Source organism: Chaetodon auriga, chromosome 16 (genome assembly GCF_051107435.1).
Source record: "Chaetodon auriga isolate fChaAug3 chromosome 16, fChaAug3.hap1, whole genome shotgun sequence".
Lineage (NCBI taxonomy): Eukaryota > Metazoa > Chordata > Actinopteri > Chaetodontiformes > Chaetodontidae > Chaetodon > Chaetodon auriga.
In genome coordinates this window covers 4,896,409-4,917,685 of record NC_135089.1, presented here as the reverse complement: position 1 = coordinate 4,917,685, position 21,277 = coordinate 4,896,409, and the positions used below count along the sequence as shown (strand labels likewise).

General features: G+C 44.1%; 2 protein-coding genes and 3 non-coding genes across 6 annotated transcripts; 4 read left to right on the top strand and 1 right to left on the bottom strand.

Moving 5' to 3' along the window:
- The first annotated feature begins 2,123 nt into the window (after nt 1–2,123).
- Nucleotides 2,124–5,066, top strand: arl5c (ADP-ribosylation factor-like 5C). Its single transcript, XM_076752888.1, has 6 exons — nt 2,124–2,302; nt 2,700–2,760; nt 2,844–2,991; nt 3,233–3,316; nt 3,617–3,768; nt 3,901–5,066. The coding sequence occupies exons 1-6, from the start codon at nt 2,257–2,259 to the stop codon at nt 3,947–3,949; spliced, it is 540 nt and encodes a 179-aa protein (XP_076609003.1). The 5' UTR covers nt 2,124–2,256; the 3' UTR covers nt 3,950–5,066.
- Nucleotides 5,067–5,429: 363 nt separating this feature from the next.
- On the bottom strand, nt 5,430–5,501 carry trnac-gca (transfer RNA cysteine (anticodon GCA)). Its single transcript has one exon. It is a non-coding gene; the product is annotated as a tRNA-Cys (tRNA).
- A 2,828-nt stretch (nt 5,502–8,329) lies between these two features.
- LOC143334046 (plexin domain-containing protein 1-like) lies at nt 8,330–20,770 on the top strand. 2 transcript variants are annotated; one of them, XM_076752550.1, is made up of 14 exons: nt 8,330–8,610; nt 15,043–15,209; nt 15,481–15,624; nt 18,395–18,464; nt 18,595–18,717; nt 18,795–18,913; nt 18,994–19,093; nt 19,205–19,300; nt 19,389–19,470; nt 19,541–19,601; nt 19,683–19,803; nt 19,887–19,922; nt 20,003–20,160; nt 20,289–20,770. In XM_076752550.1, exons 1-14 carry the CDS (start codon nt 8,532–8,534, stop codon nt 20,400–20,402), a joined length of 1,470 nt encoding a protein of 489 aa, XP_076608665.1. In that variant the 5' UTR covers nt 8,330–8,531; the 3' UTR covers nt 20,403–20,770. The 2 variants fall into 2 exon arrangements, with proteins under 2 accessions (XP_076608665.1, XP_076608666.1); XM_076752551.1 differs by having other exon boundaries at nt 8,342–8,610; nt 18,595–18,722; nt 18,800–18,913.
- trnac-gca (transfer RNA cysteine (anticodon GCA)) lies at nt 16,542–16,613 on the top strand. The gene has a single exon. It is a non-coding gene; the product is annotated as a tRNA-Cys (tRNA).
- trnac-gca (transfer RNA cysteine (anticodon GCA)) lies at nt 17,647–17,718 on the top strand. The gene has a single exon. It is a non-coding gene; the product is annotated as a tRNA-Cys (tRNA).
- Nucleotides 20,771–21,277: the final 507 nt, after the last annotated feature.

Here is a 21,277-nt window from a genome sequence, read left to right as displayed (position 1 = left end):
ATTTGAGTTCAGGGAAGCAAACTTTTCTTCTTCTTGAGCTGAAGCTTGTGAAGGGCCCAACAGAATATGTCATATAACACCTCCTAGCGTCACCCTGCCTGTCCAGTCAAGGTGCTTTAATGGCTCTAAACCTGCAAAACGTGGCCTCCATTAGTATTAACGTACGAGGCCCTTTGTCACTTCATTATTTGCTCGTCTGAACTCCGAAACACTCCTCCTGCAGCGCATGACCGCACCTGGCAGGGCTTTCAGTTAAAGTGCAGTTAAATCCAGGATGTGGTTTTTGTTTCTTACACTCAGAGCTCTCTCCGTCTCAGCGGCTTGCCGATACTCAGCTGTGGAGGAAATGTGACAAAGGAAGATGCGGTTTCTGTCTGAACTCAAACGTGAGTGTTACTTAACAAGGTGGGACGTCAAGAGCCCCGTGACATCAAAATAACCAGAGTGTTTGAGGCCAGAGGAGCTCTGACAGTTCAGCGGTAGAAGTCTTCATCTCCTTAAGCAAAAGGATGAGCACCAAAAACACTAAACAAAGTTTTTGGGGTTATGTTTCCTAAATAAAATCCTGAATCTGAAAAGTAGCCACCAACTGTAAGTCAATGTAATGTGGTAAAAGATGCCATACGCCCTCTGATGTAGTGGAGTAAATACTCAAAATACTCAAAATCCTCCTCACATTCACGTCATATTAAGTACTTTACAGGCCAACAGTGTAACAGGAAGGATATTTAACGTGAAGAAAAAAAGATCTGATGAATCCTTTGAGACCGAGCTCTAATAATAAACTTTTAAGGCTAAAGGAGGTGAGTGTGCAGATGTTGTGATCTTTGCTCACAGCTGCTGTTGTTTCCGTCTTCTTGTTTTGTGGTAGAGCGCAGCAGTTTGGGGGGCGTTTTGATCAAAAGTAAACATGAAATGACAGCAACACACATGAAACCATGACTTTTTTGGGTAGACTGTTAACTCAGTAATCCTTAATGACTAACTCAGACGACGCTAATACTCTAAAATGAGACACCTGAACTGGAGTGACTGTTGTACTAACGCTGTGTGGATGGGAAAGGATCCTCACCTGGATGAAAAGGCCCCAGCAGAGAGATTAAGAGCTTTCACGTGACGTCTGAGTCAACAAACCACTGAGGATTCACGGGGATGAATGAATCGATATATCTTAGACTTAAAGTTGATCTCCTGACTTTTGTCATCTTGAATCTAAAGGATTAGAGCACACATTCATCATTTATGTCACACATGAGGTCCATATTATATTATATTATATTATATTATATTATATTATATTATATTATATTATAAAGTCGCTGGAAAATCCCTGGACAGAGTGTTTAGTGGAACTTCAGGGGATTTCTTGTACAACCCAGTTTTGCTTTCTGTTGACTGTTGACTGATCGGTGAGAGGAAGGAAAACAGTTTTACTTTCCTTTCCATATAAGGAGTGACCATGTGTGTCATTGGATACGTCATCATGTCCCCTCGTGTCGCTGGATTGACAGAGAGAACGCCCATGTTCTATGTTGCCTTCAGGTGCACGTGAATAAACTCCGACTTCTGAGGATCGAGAGCTTCAGTGGGATTTTGTTGGCAGGTTCAGGAGCTTTTGATGTACAGTGAAGCTTAAAATAATATATAAATATATTAAAAACACACTTTAAAGTCACATCAGTAATGTCTTGAGAACATAAATAATGCTTTCATTGGAGTGCATTAAAAAAGCATTTTCGTGGTTAATAATATGTGTTGCAGTTCTTTCAATTATTTTGTCCACTCCATTAAAATCACTGAGGTTAAGATAAATAATAGATACACCTTTCAGTATAATGCAATACAATTCAAAAGAACCATAATTTACGTACTCCAAAATGACCGTACCGTTGAAACAACATCTCTCTAAAACAGATCAACAAAAACTGAACGTTATAACCTTGATGACGGTGAGATTTAGGACTGTTGCGTTAGCCTATCGTAGTTTTCGCTACTTCAAAAACTGCGAACCGTGCGTAATTTAGTTATTTCCCACAGCGCCATGAACGCAGCACTACGATTCCCTTTACCGGTGACTCATCCGGCTGAAAACGAGACTTTCTTTGTACGAAGCGCCGCCCACTGAGACCGAAGCAGAGAGATATCAGCTGAAGGAGCAGAGTCAGCCTGACAGATACTGAAGTTTACCTCCGAACAGGAGCACTGAGTGGATTACTGCTGCCTTCATCATCCTCACCTCACACACACCTGTTGGACATGGGCTTTCTCCTGACCAAGATGATGGCCGTGTTCGGTGACAGAGGTGAGTTTCAGAAATTCTGCTGCTTTCTTTCAAAGCACATAAAGGTATGAATATCCAGATCTGTTAAATGTTGTTTAAGAAATGAAATAATAGCTCTCATGTATTAGAAATAGTCAAATATAAACATGAGTGTGCTTTTATTCTGACAGTAAAACTCCATTGATTGCCACACAGTGTGTGTACAGTACATGAAACCTGGTATTATTGCCATGCAGTGACGTAATACCCTCACAGTTGACAAGTGATTCTGCTCAGCACACCACAGTCCTGGACCTGATTTTATCTTATCTGTGTGTACAGTCTGTCTTGTGATGCGTTCAAACAAGTTACACAACTCCACAAACCCGGCGTGCTCTGTTCTGGTTGAGTGTAACTTGATTTTTGACCTTTCCTACAGAGCACAAAGTCATTCTTGTGGGTCTGGACAATGCTGGAAAGACAACCATCCTCTATCAGTTGTAAGTGACTTCCAGAAGCCACGATTCAATGATAAAAATCTGCTTGGTGGCATGTTTTAAATGTTTTCTCCCCACGCTGACAGTCTGACGAAAGAAGCCGTCCACACGTCGCCTACCATCGGCAGCAACGTTGAGGAGATCACCGTCCAGAAAACACACTTCTTGGTTTGGGATATCGGAGGACAGGAGAGCCTTCGAGCCAGCTGGTACTCATACTTCTGCAACACAGAGGTACGGATCATTACCCGTCTTCAGCTGTCTGTCCAATAAAATTCAATACACACCTGATGGTTCGCACTGCAAGCTGTTACTTAAGAGAGAAACAGAAAGCCTCCTAAAGGTTTATAGGCTATTGCACATTAACCCATATTAGCTTATCATAATCCAACCCTGCACTCTGTATTGATAATGATAAGGTGACACAAGTTGATTGTGTACTTGACTTCATTATGCAACGTTTCGGCTCTTTCAGATCGTCATTCTGGTTGTGGACAGCACCGACCGTGAACGCCTCACGCTCACCAAAGAAGAGCTGCACCGCATGATCTCACATGAGGTACGACCGCACATTACAGCAGGATCGGTTGTAAGTGTTAGCGATGCAGATTAGTGTGTGAAACTGCCCATGTCTGCTCTTCATGCCTGTCTGAGATACACTCAACCACAGATTATAGAAGTATGACACAACATAATGAGGAAGTTTCGGCTTAGAGCGCGTGAGTCAGCGTGTTGCCATGTGTCTGAATATTCCACTGAGGTTGCTGTTCTTTGTTCTCAAAAGTGACGTGAGGAAGTCTCAGGGCTTTCCAATGGAAGTCTTTCAGCTCTGTAAATAACCCGTCGACTCTTGTTTTAGGACCTACAGAACGCAGCCATTCTGATTCTGGCCAACAAACAAGACATGAAGGGCTCGATGACGGCGGCGGAGATCTCCCAGTGCCTCACGCTCGACACCATCACAACACACTCGTGGCACGTTCAAGCCTGCTGCGCCCTCACAGGAGAGGGGTGAGTCCGACACGCCTCACGCTCTCTCATTCTGGCATGAGTCGACGCTTTGGTGACGGAAACAGCCAACGGGAAAATGCCTTTATAGACATCAACTCCTTCTAACCACCTCTTGTTCCTTTTCCCTCACAGTCTACCTGCCAGTCTGGACTGGATGAAGTCGCGGGTCGTTGCAAACTAGGCCTCGCTCCAGTGGATCAAACTTCGTCAAACTGAGCCAACGTCCAAGACGCTGCAAAGGCCGCGGTGTCTGGATTATGTACAGTGTTTTGGGCAAAGTCCTGTGAACATGGTGCCTGTGATAGCACCACACCTACAGAATGTCTTACCCTGCTGTGTGAGAGTCTGCAAGGGAGCTGCCACCCATGTGGATGAGCCTCAGGGTGGATGAGCAACACAGAAACCTGGATGCACAAAACATCAGTAAATGACAGACTCCAGGTGTCGACTTCTGCGCTGTTCAAGAACCACTCGGGGGCACGATTAGATTCTGCTCACCTGCGTAACTGGTGAAGTTTACTGCACAGTCAGGAAGTGTTTTTTTTAGGTGCACCGGGTTTATGTAAGATATCCTTCCCGAGCAGTGAAATCACAGCCCGCGCTGGTCTGATTGGAGTTCTTTGATGTCACCGCGGTCAAACAAGTGACAGCAACAGGAAGTTTAGTGAACTGTGCCGGAACTAAAGTCGTTCTTTCCTAACAGTAACTGAACAAGTTGTGCCAAAGATATTACAGCCTACACTTGAACCATCAGTCATCTGGTGAACATGATCACAGATGATACTGACGACACTGGAACTTATATTTTATTGAGCCTAACCGCTATGATCTCTCTTTGACCTTTGATTGGTGATTCTCGTCACTGATTAGCGTCTCGCTTCGCTCACTTGAACCACTCCTGCTGCACTGGAATTTAAGTACCTCAGTCGTCACGGAACGACTTTTCAATTGCAAAGTGAGTTTAGTTGCTGCCTGGTTTTGAGCCTCTATTGTGGAAGACTTTTACGCAATGACTGTGTGGAGAATCTAAGCACATACCGGAGCTCCTGTGGCCTCTCTCACTCAGATACAAGCCTGCACCTCAAGTATAAAAGCAGATTTTATGCCACTGAACAACAGGACACTTAGACCTAAAAAGTCATTTATTAGTATTATTGTTTAGCAAAGCTCTTGAACTATTGACTGTATATTACAGCAATTTCCTAAGCAGGAAAAGGATAGAGCTCCAGCTGACTGTGAGTCATATTTAAAAAGATATATTGTACTGTGTAATTCTTTTCAATAAATATTTTTATTACAAATATGTGTTTTTTTTACTTTGTTCTCGCAAATGGTACACAGACAGCACACTGCTGAAGAGTTCATACCTGCAGTAAAAGTAATGACAAAAATGTGAGAATTGTTCCAACACGCTGGTTTTGGCAATACTACAGAAGAAATCATAGACTATCTATAGTTACTGTAATATATGCAGTATGTAGTAACATTATATACATTTCTCTGTCTGTTATTTGGTCGGTGGAGCCTAAATCCATACATTGTTCCCTTTTATGAAATGAAATTACATTACAGCAACAATGAACATGGCCTCATATGGCTGTAAAAAGGCAAGCTTCCTTTAAGGGAAGGTAGATGTAACGAGAGCAGAAAAAAATACTACCAGGGGGCATCCGGATTTGAACCGGAGACCTCTTGATCTGCAGTCAAATGCTCTACCACTGAGCTATACCCCCTTGTGCCTGACAGAGGTCGTATGACCAGTATTCATCCATTATACACAAGGTATTGGTTACGTGTCACCGGTATTATTTGTTTTCTCTCAGTGATATTTAACGGGTGTTATTAATATGGCGATCGATCATTAGCTGGAGAAACTGGTCTCCATGGTGAGGCTGCATGAACGGAGCCGTTACCTGTTACTGTCACATAACAGCGCGTTGTCGCCCCCTGTCGACAGGATGACGTCATTCGTCCGCGCCGCCCGAAGCCGTTTGAAACAGGTTTGAATTTGTTGATAATTAAACTTAATTGTGTTTTGTTTAATGACGTGACAACGTTGGGTTAACAGATAACAGGGAGTTGCGTAAAATGCAATGCATTGCTAAAGATGAAACCTGTTATTTCTAACATAAAGTGGTTTAAGCTAGCTCCACATCAACCAGCTCAAACAGTGCAGCGTGCAACAGTTAAATGCTGTTTACACATTCACAGTCCAACTTACTTACGTGTTTTTATGCAGGATTTTTCCTTGCAATTAAGTATTTAAAGTAGTAAAAGTAAAGCATATGAAGGAACTGAGTACTTTTTTCACCACGGCTGACCAATCCGTAAATGTCACATTTTAATGGTGCTGCATCCAAAGTGAAGCTTCACAACTGAAATGGACAAAAATGTGAAACAGATCATCATTTAAATTTCTGAATATTCAAAATCTTTGCACTGGAAAACATGGATTGTTATTATTTTCTTTGTTACTTATAGTTCATAGTGTCCAACATGTCCTCTTTTGCTGACAATCTGTGAAACAACAATCAGGGTCATTTGTTGGCCGAGACACATAACAAAGATAAGATATAAATACAGACATACAAGCTAAACACATGTAAGCAAATTTAAGCATATAGTTATAATATACAGGCACGAGCTGGAAAACACATTATGTACAGGTGTTATTGTTCTGACCACTCATTTTACATACAAGTTACAGGCTAGAAAAGTGACAGTGGCTCTGTGAACTGCAGTATAATACAGAATAAATGTGAATATATGAAGTCTGAGAGCGAGATATACAGTCAAGCTGCATGATATGATGGATGAGTCACTCCTGCTGCTCCCAGGCAGGTTTATCAAGCTAACGTGTTCCAGCTGAGGAGCTGTCCCTTCTGGATGTTTACGCTAAGGACTGGCCCTCTTTGGCTTTTCGGTCTTTCAAATCATTTCATGTAACCTCTCCAAGGACTTGAGATAAAGTACTGTGTGTGATATTGAAACATTTCCCCCTTTACGCATCAGTCTTAACTTCCCAGGGTTTTGACAGCCTGGAGTTTTGATCGTGTAGCTGATCAAGAGCGCACAGACATGCCTGATGGACTTCTATGTCCCAGACACATTTGAGCCCCAGAATTTAAAGGTGTTCTGGTGGCAGATCACACACACCAACTGTCTTATTGCAACCCTCACATGCACACATGTACATTGAAAGCATGACAGAAGAAATCCCTAATTCAGTGTCAGTGATGCAGGATAAAATCCACAGTCCTCGTTCTCTGCAAAAATGTGTTATGAAGTTTAACCTGCAGCCTTTTTAGTCCAACGTGTGACAATCCCTCTGCTGCAGCTCTGCAAGGAAACGGTGTGGAAATGGAATTTGCATACTAAAAAGACTTAATTTGGAGGACACCCACTTCATTTTTTTTATAAACTCACATAGTTGAGGCCTCATATAACCTTCAAATGAACTTTAAAAGTTTTACACAGAAATAAAACTGTGGATTTTGCCCCCCAGACGTTTAAAAGTATTAAGGGAGGGGTCTGTTCAGAGTCAGCGTGGAGGCAGCAGCCACACAACCAGTAATCACCCTTTAAATGTACATATGGGCATGTCAGTATTGTTTTAAGACAGACCTATAATGTTGTCATATAACTTGTAGATACACTCGCTTTCCTTGTAATTCAGAGTATAATTGCTCTTATAGAGCTCCTATTTTTATCCCTGCTCTTATTTCTATTTTATACACAGTATTTGTGATTATGATGTGAAAATGAGAGTTACTCAAACCTCTGCGTATTTATTCCTTCGTGTGAAGTCAGCTCGACCTCTCTGTGTGAAAGTCCACACATGCTGCTGTGCACGCTGTATGCTGCGTTTATGGGCTGCATTACAGGACAGGGTACTGATTGCCTTTCCAGCTGTGAACCCAGTAAACGCTCAGCTGCCATTTTCCCCGCCAAGGATTCCATGTTTGCTCTCGTAGCCGATAGAAATGATGAAAGCTGTGGCTGAGAGAGGTGGCGGAGTCAGCCGCAGCGCTTGTAAAGCTCGCCCTTTGTCAGTTTTACATGATGCAGTTTTACATAACCGCTGGAAATTAAGCTGCAACAAAGAGACGTCTCTGCTCCACGTAGGCCACAAAAGGATGTTGTTGTTAGAATTGAGACACAATGTTTTGAAGAGCCATAAACAGACTTGACGTGGAATGTGTAATATCATAACTAGCACTGATTTTAGGCCTGGCATTGTTAGCATCGCGATCACCATATCTAATCTCAGATGTCGGGTTTCTCGCCGTCCCTGCAGCTGGTTTGAGCAGAGAGAGGCGCCATACGTTCTGCTGACGGTGAGACTCCATGTTTTCATCGCTCAGAGTGGTGGGAGAGAGGTTAACTACACTGGAATGCCAAACAGAGGAACACACAGAAAACAGAGAGACGATAACTCAACGTCAAAGGCCCCTAAAAGCACGCAGATGATCGACTTCCTCCTCTTCGCTCCAAAGCCTCTTCGGCTGATCCTTGTGTCTTTGTAGTCACCATGGCAACGGGCGAACAGCACCGAGGAGGAGAGAAAGGGTGTAGTTAGAAACAGGGTGGTGTGTGTGTGCAGAGAGCGAGGTTCGGGGAGAGGAGGAGAGTGACGGGTGGAAGCGGGATTCAGAGAGAAAACTGGGTTTGCAAAGAGAAGAAGAAGAAGGAGAGGAGCTGAAGCAAAGCTGTGGTTTTTTTTATATATCTGTGTGTTTTTTTTGTGTCCTTTGCCGCCCGACATGTGTTTCAGCTTGGTGATGCTGTTCCTCTGTCTCTCCCAAACAGAGCTGGCAAGAGTTTGGCTTCAACAGCAAACAGGTGAGCTGTGTGTATTCACCATCGGCCATCGCTGCTTTTATCTTTCCATCTGCGCTCGCTGCCTCCTGGCTGGCCTTCAAGGTAGCACACATGCTTAAGCTTACAGGTGTAAGGCAAGTCTGTCTTGCAGCTCCTCTCACTTTTTCCTCTTTTGCTCAATTTGGCTGCTTTGTGTTTGTGCAAATGAACCCTGCATGCATTTGTTCTTGAGTTAAAGGAGCAGTTAATATTCGTACTTATGAATGTTTATATTGACGCTGTTTGTGCTACTGCTGCTATTTTAACTGACGATGAACCACAGGACTTCTGTAGGAGTCTTTATGGAGCAGCAGATGGGCATGCCGTGCCCGTTTCATTTCACACACAGAAGTGAATGACCTAGTTTACAATAAAGTGTACAATAAAAATACCCTTTTCCACAAGCATGCGACTGAGTCTAAACAACAGCCCACAAACAGCCCGTCTCAGGTTTAAAATTAGACTTTGTTTTTTCTCTCGCCTCCCTGCCAGGCAGAAAAATGTCAGAGGTTTTTGAGGAGAGTGGATATGGATTAATCAGTTTATTAAGGAGATGCGTATGTAAATTGAAAATTAGCCTCTGTGTCTCATGAAAGCGGCTTTAAAGAAGTGATCCTGCTCCCTCGGGAGGCTTCTTCTGCGAAGGGAAATGTGCTGCAGATGAAACAGAACCGCTGATTTCTGTGCAGGAGGCGCTCAGATGTGCTTGCAAAATCAGGGGTCGGCTGGCGGTATTGACCCAGCATATCCTCCTTTCCTGTGCCTAATTTGCTCTTATCTGCCCTGTCACTCAACGTTATATACTGCTCATTTTTTAAAAATGACTCTGGTCCTGAGGGAGCCATCAGCACCATCCGAAGCAGACTGTAAAAACAGAGCCCCGAGCTGAAAATGAATTGTGTACCCGGCAGTGACCTCAGTGTTTGGCTTCTTGTCTCCTGCACTGCTGAGGAGTTTGCTTAACAAATGGCTTGACGCTGATCCAGACGTGTTGGAGCAAAGCGTGGACTGGAAGAATGAGAGGCAAAGCAAAAAGGATTGTTTCGTAAGATTGGACCACAGATAGGATGTTATTGTCCGCGGATCCCAGATTGACTCTCGTTCTCTGAAAGTCATGTGCAATTTGACTTGTGATAGAAAAGCGCGCTTGTGTTTTTGGAAAAATAAAACGGCAAGAACAAAAACAGTCATCTGCCAGCAGCTGAGCGACTCGTGTTGTAATTTGGAACAGCGTCTGCGTGGGAAATGGTATTGGCCCAAACTCCATTTCCCTCATTCATTCCTCTTATCGGACGGTGAAAAACTTTTTTACCTCGTCCAGATTTGGTTTCACCATAACAGAAGAAAAGTGAGGCAATCAGTGCGCTCATGTTCACTTAACAAGACGTGACCAAAACTGGAATATCTTTATAGTCTTCTTGTGAAATGAATCTCTCTTGCGCCTTCTTAGGGGTGTTGTAAATTCAATTTGTCACATTTCTTAACTGAGTTGTTTGTTAAAGGAGTCGCCTCTCAAGGCATTAATTCCACAGTAATTGTTGATGCAGTATGTCAGCGGCTCATTTACCAGCCAAGATACATAGTAAGAGATTTACCACCATGTCGGCTTCTTGAGTTAATAATGAAGGTGGGGGTGTTCAGTTAAATAAGCACATTTCTCAAATATAAATCACTATTTCAGTCTGAGACCAGAGTGGCCTGATTATCTGGATGAAACTGATTCAGAGGAATGGAGCTGAAGAATTGCACCATCTGCAGCTCGACCGCACGCCTTGAAATGAACTATACATGTTTATTGTGGGTGATGCTGAGGAGTCGGTGCCAGCTCCTCCAGCCTCTGCTCAGGAAGGGCGTGCTCCGTCAGACCGCTGCGAGCTGACCGCTCACAGAAAAAGGCAGCTAAACGTCGTGGTTTGGTAGCTCCTGAAAGAGTGGGCAGAGGTCAGTTTTCTGTCCGCAACATCTGCCCTTTCATTGCCTGCTTCCTGTTTTACCTTAGCAGGTCTTCCACATAATCCTGGTTATCCTCAAACTTTTACAAACCTCAGCTGTGCGCCACTTTAACCAATCAACATTCTTCTCACGTTCTGACTCACCAACACCTTTTCTATGCTGGCACAGCGAGCTCGAAACGAGTCCGCGATCTATCTTCTAACCACGGCAGCACCCTGTTTTTTTCCCTAAAACACACGCACAAACCAAATCAAGGTCAATCTTGATATCGGTTCACCGCTGAGGTGTTCTGTTGCAATCCTCTCCCTTTGGATTTGAATGAAAAAATTAAGAATAATTAAATCAATGTGCAATGCGTGGACCATATGCAGACTGTGCAGATGTTAGTTAGACATAAGAAAACCTCAAGCTTCTCAAGATCATTTAAATCAGTTATCTTACTTTTAAAGAGTCTATAAATACATGAATATAAGAAAAAATGTATATTTCTTGCATTTTTCATGTGATTGGAAGGTCAGTCGGGGTGTTGCCATTGGCTTTAAGCTATCAGTATGTGTTTCAGAGGCATCCAAAAGACTTAAATTCTTACAGTAAAAATGCCAAAGTAGTGAATGTTTATAGGTCATCGTAGAGCAGCACTGCTTCAGGAGGCAAATGGAGGTTCGAACATGCGAGTTTTCAGACTGGTGTCATTTTTTTAATGATAGTTTATGTAAGCTTTTATGTGAATATTTATAAGATACCCAGCAGTAAGAGCAGAGCTCAGAGTACGTGCGCTCCAGTGAATAATTCAAATGGAAATGAGTGAGCGGAGAGGGAGTTTCTGTCAGTTTCTGCTGGACAGCCGAGACAATACGACTCCCATCTCACGGTTTTGGCAACCCGCCAGTGATTTCAATACTGCTGGCTGTGAGAGCCGTGACCCTGAGTGGATATTATAAGCCGCAACTTCATATGCAGCATCTGCACCCCTCCCAGCTTTTATAAACCAGATTATGTTTATCTGCTGCGCTTGAGACCTCAACAAGTGTGCGCACACCAGTCCTCCTCTTAGCTCATAGATGCCCTCACAGGGCGGATCCGGCGCTCAACAATCACGCGTCTAGGTTTAATATACGAGCTGCCACAAAAGCAGTGACGCACCGCTTAATTGAATCAAAGGGTGGAGAGAAACACTCATGAAGAAATGGAGTAAGCTCCCTATGAGGTCAAGGCATTTGGATTGTCACTTCAGAAACTTGTTAAATGACGCATTGTAGATTTGATGGCTGTGGAAGACATCAGAGTTACAGTTGTGTGAATGCAGAGTGGTGTTCGGAGCAGAGCTCGCCGGCTGAAGTCCCACACAGTCAGAGCTCTGGGGGTTTGGCACAGGATGTGGCCAAGGGGCCAACCGGCCCGTGCTCCCCTCCCGCCGTCAGGACAGAAATGCAGGCATCAAACCAACGTCAACTAACATTTCACTGGCACAAGAGGAGCTGCGCTGGGTGCTGGCACCCATAACAACTTGTTTAGAAGCTAAATATGTCAGATTTTATGTTCTTAAATGTGTTTTCTTGCTCAGACTGAGACTCCCCGCTTCAACTGCTTTAACAATCTGCATAACTGTAAAGAAGGATTAAGTTCTAGTTCAGCTTTCTCATTAACATGGAGCAGTAAAGTAGGAGTGAGTGGGAGGTGTGTCTGCGTGCGAGGGGGTTCTCTTATATAAAGTGGTTGAATTTAAAGCATTTTCCTTCAGACGGCACATCGATCTGGTTGAACACCTGCAAAATAAGCAAGCTTTCCACATGAAGACCAGCACAGTGCACAGCTTGTATTACAATGTGATTTGGCTGCATGTGGACTCATCGTTTCTCAGGCCTCAGTGAGCTACATCCTGCTCCCCTGCTAAGTTATTTCAAAGTCATGAGGCTTTGCCAACTCATTCAGGCTCTCTCACATACATTTTATTGGGCCTGCACCCATGCATACACCCACACCCCATTTTCACTTCTTTCGTTCTTTGCACGAAGCTTCAATAAGCACTGACACAGACCCACAGTGCACTGCATGGCCGGTCGGGTGTCGTTGCACTGCTTTTCAATCAGGTGTGCTAGGCGACAGGTGGATGTGGGTCAAGTTGAGAAACATTCCTCTGATCATGTTTAAGTACGTCGTTCTTTTTAAAAATGCTTGTCATGCATGCAGTTTAACGACCAGGTGTCATAAATGGGTCAAAGTTTAAGTGCGAGTATGGCTGAATACCACTTTCTACTGCAGCAGACTGAAAAACACGTAACAGTTTTGCTCCACTTGGTTTAAAATGCCAGTATTTCAGCAACCCAGTGCCGAGATTCCCGCTCAGTGCCATTTTCCTCTTCCTTAGTGGTCGTGGAAGCCTGAAAGCAGCCCAGCTCAGGGGGCGCACCGGTGCTGCTGCTAACGTTAGCGGCTGCTTTTAGCTAGCATTAGCATAATCAGGGGAGCAACACACGTTAACAATGAGAGCTGAGACGGTTAAACTGAGGTTCGACAGGTGTTCGAGCTCGAGCTTCCTAACCGGACCACTGGGAGATCCGGTAGAGTCACCCTGCTCAGATTTAATCTGCTCAGTTGCCACAAATCCCGACATGAAAACACCGGAGCAGCAGAGACCAAACTCTTCGTGGCAGCCAAGCTGACCACGGCAGGACATTCACGGTGTTTCTGGACGGGAAAACTGAACATCACGGAGTGATAGTCTTGGCTTTTTTGGTTTGTTCGTAAACGTCCCCATCGCCACGTCCAACGCCTCCTGCAGTTCACTGAAAGCCAGACAAAAAAACAGCAAACGTTACGTACAGAAGGCCACCCTGATTTAGGGTTAGATGAGACACCCCGCGAGTGGGAGCTGGATGCTGTATGGGGGTATATATATAGGCTGCGCGTGACGTCACGGCCTTGCCCCGTAATGTACATGAAAAGCCGCATTCACTAACAATCGCCGTAATGTTTCAAAAAGACTATACATCTATGATTTTCAGCATTTCTGAGCTGAATAAACTTGACCTGAGGTTGCTGTATCTGGCAAAATTCACCCTCTAAATGTAAGATAAGACGCTACCTCGACAAGCAGGAAAAAGAAATTAAATCCGCCGCCAAACGTTTGAGAGTCAAGGTCAACCGAGGTCTGAATGTTGTTTCAATATTGGTTGTGTCGTTTGAAATATCTCCAAAATAAGGTCACCTCAATTTATTCATGCCTTTATTTTGTTAACCGCATACGTGTTATGCATTTGGGGCTCGTTATGAAGTCTTGGCTGGTTTTGATGAGCACGTGTAAACTTTTTTTTATTATTATTATCCAGCTTGTGGAAATAGAGGAAAGATGATTGGATATTTTTCAACACAACTGTAAACTTAGAAAACTGTTCTTAAAAAACTTTTCTTTGCATTTGTATCACAGAGTGGAGCAGATTTGTGGAAGCCAAATTTATTTTTAAATCTTGCTGAAATTGCAGTCTCCCTGAATAATTTATTAATTGTGTATTCTTTGATCATTATTTTTTGCACAACACTGCAAATTTGGTTTTAAAAAAATTGTGCTCAGCATATAAAAACATAGCAAGCATCAGCATGCTTAGTTTATCCTAAAACAGCAAAGAAAATATTTAATAATTAAACTTTTAATATATGAATTATCCATCAACCAGCTGAATTAAACTGACGCAGTGACCAGTTCCTTAAATGAACAATTCTGCAGACTGTACCATATACAGCACATTGCCTGTGCTTTGTGATCAACAAAAACGCCTCCTGGGAGCTCAGTCAAGACCTTTTTCCCTGTCTGGCTCCGTACGTATAGCTGCATCAGTGACTGAGGTTGTGCAAGGACCAAAAATGTCCATAAGCCCACATCCAAAGAAATGTACCGGCAGACATGTATTTTCCACACTCAATAGAAAATCACAGCGTGGCGCGACAGTAAAATAAACTCAACTGGGAATATGTGGCTTGAAAGAAAGACAAGCCGCCAATTAAAACACCCCAAACGTTAAAACAAAGCATACCTACCCCCGTTTGCTTACCAAATACGGTTTACATTGTTTGTAGGGTTTGACAGGTCCTTCCCAGCAGCGCTAAATGTTATTTGTATTGTTTTTGTGTTTGTTCAACAATGGGTTTAACTGGCGAGGCTGAGACCGACGATTTCAAAAGCAAATTGTATTTCTCATTTGGCTGATTGGCTGAGCGCTGAGCCACAACTGTAAACATCATTGTTAAGAGTCTGAATAAATTTGGCGTCTGCAATACTTCCCGACAGTGTGTGGTGGTGCTGCCAGGGTGGAAAAAAAAAGAAGCTTTGGTGTGATTCCTCTTCTTTCATGTGTGGGCATCCGTGGATTTAGAAGACACAGAAGAGGGATACGAGCGCTTATATCATCAAATGCCATAATGAGCAGGTCAACACACTAAGCTGATATTCATTCTTTTGGACAGACAATTGGTACAGTGTGATCTCACAGCAGCAGGAAGAGTCAGCTGGAGGCGACGGTCATCCTCACCGAGCCCAGAGGTCGTCCTCAGGCCACGCGAGGGGAAGCAGGGCGGTCCAGGGCGGAGGACTAACCATCGACACCCTGCCAGACAACATGACACGTGTGGTGGTGAGTGCTGCACCGCACTGTTTCTCTTGACTGCAGTGGCTTGTGGCATTGATGATGCTTCTACATTTTGACATTTCCTATTTGTTTTAGTTGGAGTTAAACACTGCCCTCTTTTGGAAAAGTCCAACTTGCTCTTCTTCACTCCCTCGGAGACGTTCTGTATATGACAGCATGTGATTTAAGAGTGAATCCTTGATGCTTGTGCGACACACTCTCTGAACACAGTCGCACCGTTACGACCTCTGATCCCCTGTGTTTTTCTGTCTGGAAGGAGGACTCTGGCAAGTATTACACATGGCGTAGTTTTGGCCCAGAAGACCAGCGCACACAGGAATTATGGGTAGACATGAATGATGCCCGGCATGGCCAAGTTAGAGTCCACGGCATTCTGTCAAATTCATACAAGCAGGCTGTGGTGAGTCTCACACACAGAAGTGCATGTACTTTTTAATTTCTTTGCAAGTTATTCATTTTGTTGTTGGTTGAAGCACCGCTGGCAGCAATAACAGCCTCAGATCTTCTTGGAAATGATCCTACAAGCACAGCACACCTTTCCCTCAAAGGTTTCTTCCATTCTTCGCGGCAGCTCACCAGACATGCTTCATCTGGTTCGGGCTCAGACTCTGGCAGGGCTGCTCCTGTGTTTTCTTGGCATGTGCTTTAGGTCGTTGTTTTGTTGAAATATAAACCTTCTCCCAAGCCCGAGATCTCGATCGCTCAGGAAACGGTTTTCACTCTATATTATCTATATTTTTCTGCATCTTCCAGTCCCTGCGACACAAAACCTTCCCCCCAGCGTGACGCTGCCACCGCCATGTTGGACTGTAGGGATGGTATCAATGATGTGATTCTCGGTGCCTGGTTTCCTCCACACATGCTGTGAAGAGCTGCAGCCAAATACTTCAGTCTTTGTTTCATCAGACCAGATGATTTTGCTTCTCACGGTCTGACAGTCATTTAGGTGCCTTTCGGCAAACTCCCAGTGAGCTGTCATGTGCCTTTTAGTGAGGAATGGTTTCCATCTGGCCACTCCGCCGTAAAGCCCTGATTGGTGGAGTGCTGCACTGAGGGTTGCCCTTCTGCGAGGTTCACGCTTCTCCTCAGAGGAACTCTCACAGTGATTACCTGTCAGACAGGTTACCTGTCTGCCCAGCCTGGGTAGTTCCAACCTTCGTCCTCAGATCTCTGCCTGGGTACAGTCCGCTCTCACAGGTCAATGGACTCAACCACATTGCTTGCCTTTCACTATGATATACAGCATCAACTATGAGACCTCATACAGACAGGTGTGTGTGTTTCCTGGTGCTGTACCTGGTCACACAGTTGGTGTGGGGGGGTATAGCTCAGTGGTAGAGCATTTGACTGCAGATCAAGAGGTCCCCAGTTCAAATCTGGGTGCCCCCTAATGTGTGTTTCAGAGCTTTTAAAGTCTTTAAAGTGGTCTATCATAGTGTAGGATGCTTATATGTACTTTCATCCATAGAATATGGAGCCAAACTAGGATTTTTATGTATGCAAAACTCTCCTTGTCAATGTTGGTGGTGAAATTGAGTGCAAAAGTGCAACGAAGCAGCACAAGTACAAGTAAACAGCAAGCTACTGATTCTACTCTTGGCAACATCCTGAAATGTTGACCTAACATCGTATGTGAGAGCATGCCAGGAGCAAGTTCAGTCTGAAACATAAGGTAACACTGCCAGGGGAGCAAAGGGACGGGAAATAATGGTACATGCCAAGAGCCACAAGCCTGCCAGAGGCTGTCAGCACCTGCCCAGTCTGGACCTCTGTTGTCCAACAACTGGGACCTGTGTAATGCATGCAGCTCACTTTAATATGGAAAGATATGGTGGATCAGACACAAGAATGGAAACCTCCTGCACACTGACAAAAACAGGACTGTCCAAGTGGAAACAGGCTTACAGAAACATCCAATCCAGGTTAGAAAGCAGCAGTTGAAGCGATAGTTCTTACCTCAGATTCTAAACGGATGAAGCCAAGAAGAAAAATGTGCTTGCGGTTTGGGAAATCTGTAGACAGGTGCCTTTAGTCTATTATGATAAAACTGAAGCTGCACTCGAGGGTAATCATTCTTATCATTGGTTACAGCAGGCTCGGTTTTTCCCATTTGCCCTCTCGATCTTGAGACCGATAGGGTGGATTTTGACAATTAATCACAGTGTTGCGGAGCTCAGATATTTAGCGGAATATCTGTTTTGAGAAGTTCACGCCCAGTAACCTCAATGACCAGCTGCTATGCAGCCAAGTTGTGTCTTTGTTCTAACTGGATCATTGCAAAATAGTTACATCAGACGGCACGCTGAGAAAAATGTTTATCTCACACAGGCTGATTGCAAAAGCCGAGGCTGAGCCTGCTGGTGTACACACATTTATCCCTTTATAAACTAGCTCTGATGATAAGAGGGAGAGCAGAGGGGTAGGGGGTATAGCTCAGTGGTAGAGCATTTGACTGCAGATCAAGAGGTCCCCGGTTCAAATCCGGGTGCCCCCTCATTTATGTAAAAATTGAGAAACAAGCTTTATTTGATGGAATACATTCTGTGTGGTCGATGGGCGTTTGTCTCGATTGGAGTGAGCATGTTCGACAACGCAATAATCCTGACGATGTCACTGCTGGCTGATACGTTTACACCTGTGCTTGTTACCGGCTGCCGGACAGAGAACAATAAACACTGAAATTGATATCAGTGCGATAAAATTAACACCTGATTTGTGGCTGCATATTTCCTATGAATCCCTTGTGTGTAGGAAGGCAGTTTGAACTGAGTGGGTGAATGGCGGACTCCGCCGCAACCTAAGAAACATAATGACAGAGTGTAAATACACTGCAGGGATATTGCTGAAAGCTGCAGATCATAAACAGAATCAAAAATGGGATTTGAGTTAGTGAAACTCTGAAGGATTAGACCTTTAAAGTCTGAACATACAGGTGGGGAATCAACAAGTGAGCGAGAGTGATGTTCTAAAAGTATAGCCGAAATATTACCTTTCAGTCTCTTTATTCCATCTACACACCTTTAACGCTGATTAAACACTGAGCCGCACCAGCTCAAAACACATAAGCTCTAAAGCAGATGCTTCAGTATGTGAACTGTGGATTTAGTTGACATGGAAATAAACCTGTATCTGTTTCCCTCTGTGTGTGTTCCTCTGTACTTCCTTTGCAGAGGGTCGCCCTCTCATTTGACTTCCCCTTTTATGGACATTACCTGAGGCAGATTACCATAGCAACAGGAGGTACTTTTTGATTTTCCAGCAGATGTTCGAGTGACCTTTGTTGCATATGTTCAGAGCAGGGAGGTGTATTTGCAAGGTAACAAGACATATTCAAGACTTACATATTTTTCCTTCTGGCCTTTTTTGTCAGGGTTCATCTTCACAGGGGACATTGCTCACCGTATGCTGACTGTAACGCAGTACATCGCCCCTCTGATGGCTAACTTTGACCCCAGCTACTCCAAAGACTCCACTGTGCAATACCTGGATAATGGTGAGGTACCACCTGTACTTGTGTCTCAGGTTGTCTGATTCCCTGTCTGACTCTTGTGTGACATTCGCTGTCTTCAGGTGAGGTGTTTGTGGTCCAGTGGGAGCGGGTCATTCTCCCAGGAAAAGAGTCGGAAGGAGCGTTTACGTTTCAGGCTGCGCTTCACAAAACCGGAGACATCACGTTCAGCTACCGAGATGTGAGACACACCTGTGCGCCTGTTCTCTTCCTCCTTACTGCTGCATGCATAAGTGATTCCTCTTTTTCTCTGTTTGTCAGATTCCTCTGTCACTGGATGTGATCAATTCAGCTGAGCATCCAGTGAAGGCCGGCTTGTCTGATGCCTTCATGGTCCTGTCACCGTCATCTCAATCACCAGGTCAGCAATTATGCCTCTGCCTGCCCGCTTATGTACCAGAAACCACAATCAGTCCTCAGAGAGTCTTGAGTAAACCTTCAGGTATTTAACCCTGTGATATCTCCAACACAGATGCCCAACGGCGCACGATTTATGAGTACCATCGGGTGGAGATAGACACTACAAAGATCACCAGCTACTCTGCTGTTGAGTTCACTGCACTACCGAGTAAGCGAGCCGAATTATGGAAAGACATTAAAGTACAAATATATTAAACTGCATCGACACTCAAACAAGTCCCTGTCTCTCTGTCCAGCCTGCCTGCAGCACGACAGCTGCGAGCTGTGCCTCTCATCCAACCTAACCTCTGGCTGCAGCTGGTGCAACGTGCTCCAGAGGTTAGTGGGACGTTAAACATTGACGTGGTGCCGTTCTAACTCTTATAAATACACATCTTGTGTGTTTTAGGTGTTCGGATGGCATGGACAGACACAGACAAGAATGGCTGGACTATGCCTGTTCGGACGAGGTATTGCTGCACATCAAGGATGAATATCTGCTTTTTTGCCGGTTTTGATACTCGTGCATCCATTATGTTGTATATGTGCAGAGCAAAGATGCAACCTGTGAGGATTACTCCAGGGCTGACAGCTCCACGGGATCCTCCATCACACCGGAGATCGAGGACATGACCTCTTTGACTCCTCTACAAAAAGGCTGTAAAAGTGACGGTGAGACTGTTTTTCATGTCAATGCAGTGTACAGTACAGGATCCATATAAGTATGGAAATGACTGCTTTCTGTCCTCTTTCAGATGAGACTAAACGTCATATATTTAAGACTGGCGATGGTGAGTTTTAATACTAGTGAGATCCATTATGGTTAAGCTTCATGAAGGGAAATAATCATGGACCTTCGTCTTCAATACAGATGTGAGGACAGATTCTTCAACCAAAAACGGCTGGCTGTCTAACACAGGAGTGATCGCCGGTGTAGCAGCTGCACTGGTGTTACTTTTGGCTCTGATACTTGTAGCTCTTTATATCAACTGCCATCCAACTGCTGCATCGCCGCTTTACCTCATCCAGGTGAGCAATGAATGTGCCCGACACCTGCCCCGACAAGAGCTAGGCGTGCTTTAATTATATATTCCTACGTCAAACCTCATTTTTCTGTGCTTGATTTTTTTTTGTTGTTGTTGTTTTTTCTTTTCTAGCGACGCAAGAACTACTGGCCCTCCTGGAAGTTTCAGAAGCAACAACCTGGCTACACAGAAGTGGAAGGAGAGGGTCATGAAAAAGACAGCATTGTTGAAGCTGGGCCATGTTGAAATGATGGACGGAAACTTGGATAAACAAGATGTTTGCATCAAACTGGTTTATACAAACACTGAAGTATATACATTTGTCAGAACACTTCAAATCTAAATCCGGCCCTGAATCCAGTTCAACTTTTACATTCAGTTTATGGTGGTTTTTAAAGCTGTTCATGACTCCATTGCAAAAATATGGAATTGTTGCAACAGCTGGGTGTTACATGATATTGAATTAACCCCATTTGAAATCTGTATCTCCGCTGGAATAAATGGTGGTTGCACCCTGCCCTTTTTTTTTATCTCATTTGACTGCGATAAACAATGCATGCCACAAGGTTGACATCAAGTTTTACATCAAACAAATAAAGTTCTGGGTGTGCTTCAGTTTCAGCTCCTGCTGCTTTTGACGGCGGAGGTGTTTTCAACCTTTTGTTTAGCATGAACCCAAAAAACAGCTCCTGGTCCAGACTCCAGCTTGCAAGGCTTTAGTGTTTTCATGCCAGAATTATTTCATGCTGTACATAAAATTCACAAAATGTTGAAGCCACATTAAGAAAACTGTCATTGTTATGCCTATGGGAACACAGGTAGTACACCTCTTCTGTCAGCAGGTGTCAGCCTAACCAAATGTATCGCGGTGGCATCGACTAGGACGTGCAGTGAACGTGGCAGATAAAACTGATTTGAGATCACTGGATTGGTATAACCCCAAAAAACCTGCAACAGTAATGATGATCGCATGAGTTTGCTATGCAAGCACAGATGGGACGAGCACAGATATGCGCACATGCACAAGGATCGACCCGGATTTCTTCAGTTACTCAAACCTGACATTTTGTTTTTCGAGCAATAGAAAAGGCGCTCGAGGCAAAGTCCAGTATGCACAATAT

Coding starts and splice junctions, on each gene's coding strand:
- arl5c (XM_076752888.1), top strand. CDS start 2,257: ATGGGCTTTCTCCTGACCAAGATGATGGCCGTGTTCGGTGACAGAG. Junction 2,761..2,843: donor ACAACCATCCTCTATCAGTT/GTAAGTGACTTC, acceptor CCACGCTGACAG/TCTGACGAAAGAAGCCGTCC. Junction 3,769..3,900: donor TGCGCCCTCACAGGAGAGGG/GTGAGTCCGACA, acceptor TTTCCCTCACAG/TCTACCTGCCAGTCTGGACT.
- LOC143334046 (XM_076752550.1), top strand. CDS start 8,532: ATGTGTTTCAGCTTGGTGATGCTGTTCCTCTGTCTCTCCCAAACAGAG. Junction 19,301..19,388: donor TGAGTTCACTGCACTACCGA/GTAAGCGAGCCG, acceptor CTCTCTGTCCAG/CCTGCCTGCAGCACGACAGC. Junction 19,471..19,540: donor TGGTGCAACGTGCTCCAGAG/GTTAGTGGGACG, acceptor TGTGTGTTTTAG/GTGTTCGGATGGCATGGACA.